A 7,835-nucleotide genomic window follows, 5' to 3' on the forward strand; every position below is an offset into this window, starting at 1 on the left:
AGCATGACACTTGTTTCTTCACTGCTAAACTAGTTGGGTTCTCGTGAAGTCTTTTGTATTGCTCTTAGACAACAGCTGTGGAAAGACGGTCCGGTTTACAGGAAAAGTGATTCCTTTACGCTCGGATCAACCAAAGCAGAGGCACAGGGTGGCACAGAAGTACTCATTCACTCATCTCAACCCCCCCGTGTGTAATCCGGATAAATCAGTTCTCGGTTAAAACATTCCACGAAGCGTCCCACTATTTTTCCTTAAGGGTCAAAGACGTTGTGTCGGTGGTGACTGTACATTCCACATCCGTGTGAAGGAGTTCGTCCTTCAGTAGACGCTCTGCTGCATGAATTTATTTTTTTTCTTCTATGAGCACTTTGTACTTTGTCATGTGTCGGTAACGTCGATTAGACCAAGCGCTTAACGTTACGCTGGCTTGCCGTTATTCAGGTGGGTTCTCTGCTCCATGCATCTCTCCAGAAGGCACTTACAATGATCCCAGCGACCTCATTGGAGGATTAGACTTAATGCGAGAACCTGATTGGAGGAGCCAGTTATTGGTTTGTTTCTGAGCTCGGCCCTGAGTGATGTTTGTTGAGGAGTCTGTGGTGACACGCCACCCTCTGTTTGGCAGGCCTATCACTGTGAAGGGGTGCGACCGACTGTGTGTGATTGTGTGTGTGTGCACTCAGAGGAGGGTCTCCTCTCACTCGTAGCGCAGCCCAGCAGGTCTGAAGCAGATAGAGCAATATTTTCACTCCGGATCCCCGAACGCCGCAGTATCCCGTGTCTCGTAGCCCCACATGTCTAGCTCGGACCGTGTGGCTCGTCGATTAGCAGCGGGGGTCTTTCTGGTTTCCCCTCAGCAGCTGTTGTCAAAGCAAAATGCCATGCTACAAAATACTAATGTACTCAATAACTGTACGTGGATGTATATTCATGAAATAAATTGGTAAAATGTGCAAGCCTTGGTCTGTCTGTTTCTTTGCATGTATAAATCCACGCACCAATATTTGAAATAAATGGGAAGTTATTGCTGAAAATCTCTGCGATATGCAAAGCTCAAGTCTAACTGTTGTTGTCAATGTCGTGATGGTCTGTGGCAATTTTTGTAAATATTTGTAATCATTCATTGACCCCGCTAGGTGGCAGCGCTGAGTTTAAATTCCCTATAACTTATATTCCCTAAATATAAATTATTCAGTTTGATGACAAATAATTGCATGTGAAACTTGATTATTTTAATTATTATAAACTTAAGTAACCCGTAATAAACCGTATTTACCTAATGTTGCTAGAAAAATAATATCACTTGTTTTAAATCTGTAATGAATTAACTTATTGCTCTTATTTTTCATTTCTGTTCATTTGAATCAAGCATTACAGTAGTTTAATATCTGCCTTAAATTAAGTGCAATCAACTTAGATGCTTAAGTCATTCCAAATTTAAATTACATTAAACAGAATTCAAAAGAGTTAAATCATGTATAACTTGAAGTTGAAAGTTGCTTAACTAATTTTAGTGAGTTAAAGCAATGTAAAAATTGCTTAACCGACTGATCATAGTCTAATTTTTTTTTTTTTACAGGAAGTTTTAAATGTTAAAATATATATTTTTATTAAAGTGCTTTATTAACACATGGAATATATATATATAAATTCCCTTAGTCATTTAATAGAGCTGTTTTAATCAGAAAATTCTCATTTTAATGTTAGTTTGCGTTTTATACTTTTCGGTATTACTAGACCGTTGTAATTAAAAAAAGATATCAGTTTATTTAATCTATATGTTCACGATGTTTTGTAGTACATGATGCCACTGTCATATTTCAGGCATTTATGATATCTCGTTAAACGTTTGTTTTTGAATATTCGCATTAAATTACATAATGCAACATAATTAAGATTATGATTCCCACAAATGTTGCCTAGTAGACACCTCGGTTGGTTTGAGACAGTCCATGATGAACTCGACTGTATATGTGTGTGCGCGCGCGTGCTGATGTTGCCGAGTTGAGCGCGCGTGCAGTGGGCGGTCCGCGCGTGAAAGAAAACCCCCGTGCGCGCTCTGTCCCGATCATCGCAGACCCGGGACATCCATCCGTCCGCCTACCTAGGCTGCTACAGTCCCAACCCGAATCCGAGCCCAGACCCAGTCCCTCACAGGCTCGTTTCATGCGCGATCTGACGAGATGCTGGAGTCCGGTGGCGGCGCGCGCGTGCTAAAGGAGGGCGCGCTGGAGAAGCGCAGTGACGGGCTGTTGCAGCTGTGGAAAAAGAAGCGCTGCGTGCTGACCGAGGACGGGCTGATGCTTCACCCACACAAACACCACCACCACCACCACCCCCACGACACCGGCTGCAAGGTGAAGGAGCTGCACTTCGCCAACATGAAGACCGTGGACTGCGTGGAGCGCAAGGGGAAGTACGTGTACTTCACGGTGGTGATGTCCGAGGGCCGAGAGATCGACTTCAGGTGCCCGCAGGACGAGGGCTGGAACGCGGAGATCACGCTCCAGATGGTCCAGTACAAGAACCGCCAGGCGATCCTGGCCGTGAAGTCCAGCCGGCAGAAGCAGCAGCAGCTGCTGATGGTCTCCTCGCAGAAGATGCTCCGAAACGCGCAGTAGGACGCGTGAGACCCGCGGAGCCTCTCCGGAGTGCGCGAGATCAAGGGACACTCCCGCGTGGAAGCGCGTTGCTGGAGCGCGGAGCTCGCGGGCGTCGGTTCGGTGTCACCTTGTGCACTTGGACGCGCGCGCAGACGCTCTTCATGCATTGAAAGACATCACGGCTGAGTTATCATCATATACCGGACGGGAATATCGCCTCGGAGACTGTAGGGGGGCCGGGGCAAGTTGTCACACTGAGGTTTATTGTCTAGCAGTGCTTATGCGTGTTGGTTTCAAACATTCAAGGACAGTAATATCTGTGTTTTGTTTATCTGTAAAATCACGCTGGGATGTACGGTGAGAGCATATAATGAAGGTAGATTTGAGATTGTATTCTCCAAAAATGCAAGGTTGGGGCAAGTTGTTATGAGGTATTGAATTAAAATCCATTTTTTTGTTGATATTTTAGAATTATTTTATTTTCCCATTGTGACAACATGCCCCAATTAATTTTATTTTCTTTTTTTGGGGCTGTAATGGTGTAAATGTTCATATGATTTCTGAAGCAAATACTTTAAAGTCTGTATTTATACAGAAACTGCCTGAAAATACCCCGAGTGAAAGGTGTGACAACTAACCCGTGGTCTCTCTTCTATGTGTATGGGTTATAAATGTGAAATGCCATCACCGTTCATCTGTCTTGAACAGAAGTGCCATCATCACTTTCCACTACACACCGTGGTTTCATTTGTCAGTCTTGTGCGGCTCTGGACGTGTGATCAATATCTTCCAGGAGAGCGAGAGGCTAATTTGTCACGGTCCAGATCGCAGTCTGCATGTGTGTGTGCTGGGATTTTAAAGAGACCACCCGAGTGTCACACATCCAGTGGAAAACTGCAGACTCCTGAAACCCGAAACACCTGATCTTTATTGATCAATCACTTCTGCATTTGATTATATAGCCTATTTATTTGTATATATTTTGTAACTGGTCATTTGCATATCTGAATGTTGCGTCTCTTAATGCATTTCACAATCTCAGAATAAGCTTTTTGATTACTTTTTTATTCTTGTAACTGGTTTGGATGGAAGATTCACATTTGACCAATGCTGTTTTTGAAGATACATTATTGGTTCGCGTTGTTGCATTTCAAACCAAAGAATGTATTTCATGTTATTGGGTGGATTATGTGGACATGACGTAACTCATACTCTGTTAAGGTTCATTCATTTGAATTATGAACGTGACCTCAGTCCGTGTGTTAGACGCCATATTTGATGCAGTGTTGAAACACTGGGAAAAGTCTCAAATGTCTTCTCTTCATTCCTGCCGAACTAAATGTGGCCTCTATCCTGACTGATCTGTGTGTCCCGATCGATAGTGCATTACATAAAGCGTCTCAGTTGAATGCAGCGACTGAACAGAACTGGATATTGTTGATTCATCAGATGATCTCTGTCGAGTCCTGCGTGACAATGACATTTTCTGATGGAAATGCCACTTTCATACCTTTGAAATATACATTCCATTTCAAATGAATGTTGAATCTTTGTCTTTGCTGCTGATTTTGGGGGGATTTCACGGTACAAAAAGAACAAATGGCGATGCACATGGTTCGGCCAGAAACATGTCAACACAACAAAGCTAACTTAAACTAGGTTCCCAGCTCGCAATTTTGCGTTTAAAAGACGTCTAATAGATGTCTAAACAGCCCAGGCTAAAACAAGACAAAATTTGGGCTGTTAGTGAAAATGTAATAGACGTCTAAAATGCTGGGTTGTTTTAACCCAATTTTGGGTAAAATATGGACAAACCCAAATGTCATTTAAAATGTTATCCCAATTACTGGGTTTGTCAATATTTGATCCAAATTTGTGTTGAAATAACCCAGCATTTTTTTAGAGTGAACCATATCCTAAGAATAGACTAGTCATCAATTAGATAAAGAAGTCTTTCTTCAGTCAAAAGAAATTAAGGTTTTTGATGAAAACATTCCAGGATTTTCTCCACATAATGGACTTCAATGGGGACCAAACGGTTCAAGGTCCAAAAGACACTTTCAGTGCAAACTGTTCAAAGGGCTTTAAACGACACCAGACGATGAATAAGGGTCTTATCAAGCGAAACGATTGCTCATTTAAAAAAATAAATGTTTAAGTTTTATAAGCTCAAATGCTCGCCTTGCTCTGTTCTGTGATGCGTGTTCGTGACTCTCCTGTTCGAACTCGTTTATAAAAATGAACGAATCTTTTCCCGAGTCAACTTGGAATGAACCAAATGACTCGAAAAAAGATTCATTCATTTTGATGAACGAGTTCGAACAGGAGAGTCACGAACGTGCATCACAGAACAGAGCAAGGCGACCATTTGAGCTTATAAAACTTAAACATTTATTTTTTTTAAATGAGCGATCGTTTCGCTTGATAAGACCCTTATTCATCGTCTGGTGTCGTTTAAAGCCCTTTGAACAGTTTGCAGTTTGCACTGAAACTGTCTTTTGGACCTTGAACCGTTTGGTTCCCATTGAAGTCCATTATATGGAGAAAAATCCTGGAATGTTTTCATCAAAAACCTTAATTTCTTTTCGACTGAAGAAAGAAAGACATGGACATCTTGGATGACATGGGGGTGAGTAAATTATCAAGTGCTTTTTTTTAAAGTGAACTACTCCTTTAACCTAGACGGTGAAATGGTGACGGTTTCTTCTTCAAACTCTTGCTCTGCCTCGACCTAAAAAATGAGTCGTGGAAGAAGATGCTGAGAGTGCAAGTCATATTTGCATTGCATTATGAATTGCATCCATTGCACAGCGTTTGGCTTCACATGCTCATGTTTCAGGTCGTGTGGTTCACGTTTCCAGTGCGTCTCGTGTCTCCTGCCGTCAAATCACTCGTCTGTCTTCCTGAGCTATAAGTGGAAGCCGTTTCCTTGAATAATATTTCTCTGTCAGAGCTGTCAGTAAGACGAAGTGTTGGCCACGCATCTACGCCTCCGAACGCACCCGGAGAAGCCGTCCAACTTAATTAAAACCCGAACGCTAAATCAGAACGAGCACCCGATGCAGGGCCACCGTGAAGGGTGTGTGTGTGTGTGTGTTATTGGATACACATGACCTTTGTAGACGGGGAGGACAGCTTCATTACATCACATTACTGTACTTCAGTGTCATGTCATAGTTCGGATTTGGGATTTGATCAGCAAGTGTGGGTGGAAAGATGTGTGAGTGTGTGTGTGTGTGTGTGTTTCAGTGCATGGCTGAGATTCTTTCAAAGGCCTCTCAGGGGAGTGTGTAGAAATGGCAGACTGCCTCATTCTGCACCCCAATTATCTATTTTTACTCCTGTACACCTCTGTAATCTGAGATGTGTCCCTCTTATAGATCTCACGTGTTTATGAACCACATCCGTTTGTCTCAGTATCATAAATGGCATTTATTGCACAGGCCTGTTCCAAAAATCATATTTCTGGACCACAAACCAGGTTATTGTTTGTTTCTTTGCATTTATACATCCTCATGAGACTTGAATACGTTTTTATCCACAATCAGTTCCTAAAATGATCCATAAACGATCATGACATCATTACACCAGAAATCACGGGTTTATTACTGAAGTTTGTAGTTTGGCTGGAGCTTCAGCGGTGTTTCTGCTACAAAATCATTGCAATTTTCTAAATGCCAGTTAATCGGTGTAATCATTTACTCCTTCCGGCAGTCGTGTGGAATTAAACCAAAGCTAATTATCATAGCAGAAGGTGTAGGACGGAGAGATGTGCTGAAAACAAGCCAATGACAGAGCCAGAGGGCGACAGTGAAACTTCAGCATCTGTTTCATGTGTTTCTCTTTTTTTCTTTCTTTTGTATGACATCCTGAACCATGTGAACTGTCTTGCTGTCTACACCTTCTGAAAACTTGTGCTCTTTATTCGAAGCACAACAGCAAAGCAACTCCCAAACGATTCAGTCTGATGAATCAATTTAAGCTATTGACATTATACACTATAAATTGGCCTATATCAAGCATATAATTAACTAAAAAACATGAAGACACATATGAGACATATAGCCTATTGGTTAAAAGTGTATTTCTATTTTTATTTTTTGTTTTAAATATTTTTCAGTTTTGCAAATAAGAAAGTTGGAACAGTTTTAATTTGCTTTATTCTCAGAGCTACTTGAGGCAGACTGTTAAAAACCCTTGTGAATGTCAGCTGATGATAATGATTGTCATATTAACCAAGTGAAAACCCCCTAGTTAGATATTTGCTATTAAAAGTATATTTGTTATTATCTTCATGGCTGTTGAAAGCGCTGACAAAGACACATTGGGTATGTTGTCTTCCAGTCAGCTGCCTGTCAGATGATGAACAAAGTTAATAAATAGTGTCTGGTAGGCTATTTTAAAAGCTGATAAAAAGATTAGACGAAGGGAGAGAAATGTAGGCTTCTTTAATTACAAGCAGAACGTTTAACAAATTGTTAAACTAATTGTCTTTGATTAAATAGCATTTTATGGAAATTGAACATTTTTGGAAATGGGATTTTTAGGGAAGAGATGTAAATAAAGTCAGTCACTGACTGTATTGGCTGCTTTAGGTACGAATGAACAATTAATAAATTTCCGTTTGTGGCACTGCATGTGACGTGAAAAGAACCGATATTAATTAATTATTTTAACCGGTTCATTAAGTAGGCTAGCTATAATTGTTTGAAGAAACCGGTTCGCGGAAATTAATCACATTTTCAATAATCGAATCACACGTTGAAGTGAATCGGACTCGATTCGACTGAATGAATCGTTAAAAAACGAGGTCAATCGCATTTTTGATAATCGGGTAACTTTAGGCTACAATCAAAAAACCAAAATCTCTCGTGGACGTCAGTATCTAAAACCGTCACTCGACACGGCGTCTGCATGTCCCCGTCTATGTAAGTTACCTAAAACAAGCAACAAACACACACTCATGTTAATTTTAGCCTATAGGCTAATTACAGCACAAGTTGCGTTTGTGAGTTTTGAATGATAACCGAACAGTATAACCGTGTATTAAATAGTCTACCAATCTCCGTGTGAACCTGTCTTCCGACTTAAGTTCGTGAAAACAAACAAAACACTGAAGTTAATATTTTTTTAAAGCACATATTAGGCTAATGGTAAAGTAATATTAGCCTACCATTAAACTGTCTTAATATTCCTTTTTTTAAAGGGTTAGTTCACCCAAATATTTTATAC

At 40.8% G+C, this 7,835-nt stretch overlaps 1 protein-coding gene across 1 annotated transcript; it reads left to right on the top strand.

Annotated features, from left to right (window-relative positions):
* The first annotated feature begins 2,011 nt into the window (after positions 1–2,011).
* Positions 2,012–4,150, top strand: phlda1 (pleckstrin homology-like domain, family A, member 1). The gene has a single exon (XM_039660813.2). The coding sequence runs from the start codon at positions 2,184–2,186 to the stop codon at positions 2,619–2,621; it is 438 nt and encodes a 145-aa protein (XP_039516747.1). The 5' UTR covers positions 2,012–2,183; the 3' UTR covers positions 2,622–4,150.
* The last annotated feature ends 3,685 nt before the right edge of the window (positions 4,151–7,835 follow it).

The sequence above is a fragment of the Pimephales promelas genome, chromosome 24 (genome assembly GCF_988280905.1).
Source record: "Pimephales promelas chromosome 24, fPimPro1.hap1.1, whole genome shotgun sequence".
NCBI classification, from domain to species: domain Eukaryota; kingdom Metazoa; phylum Chordata; class Actinopteri; order Cypriniformes; family Leuciscidae; genus Pimephales; species Pimephales promelas.

Bases quoted from the DNA above. Each gene is read 5' to 3' on its own strand.
- phlda1 (XM_039660813.2), top strand. From the start codon at position 2,184: ATGCTGGAGTCCGGTGGCGGCGCGCGCGTGCTAAAGGAGGGCGCGCTG.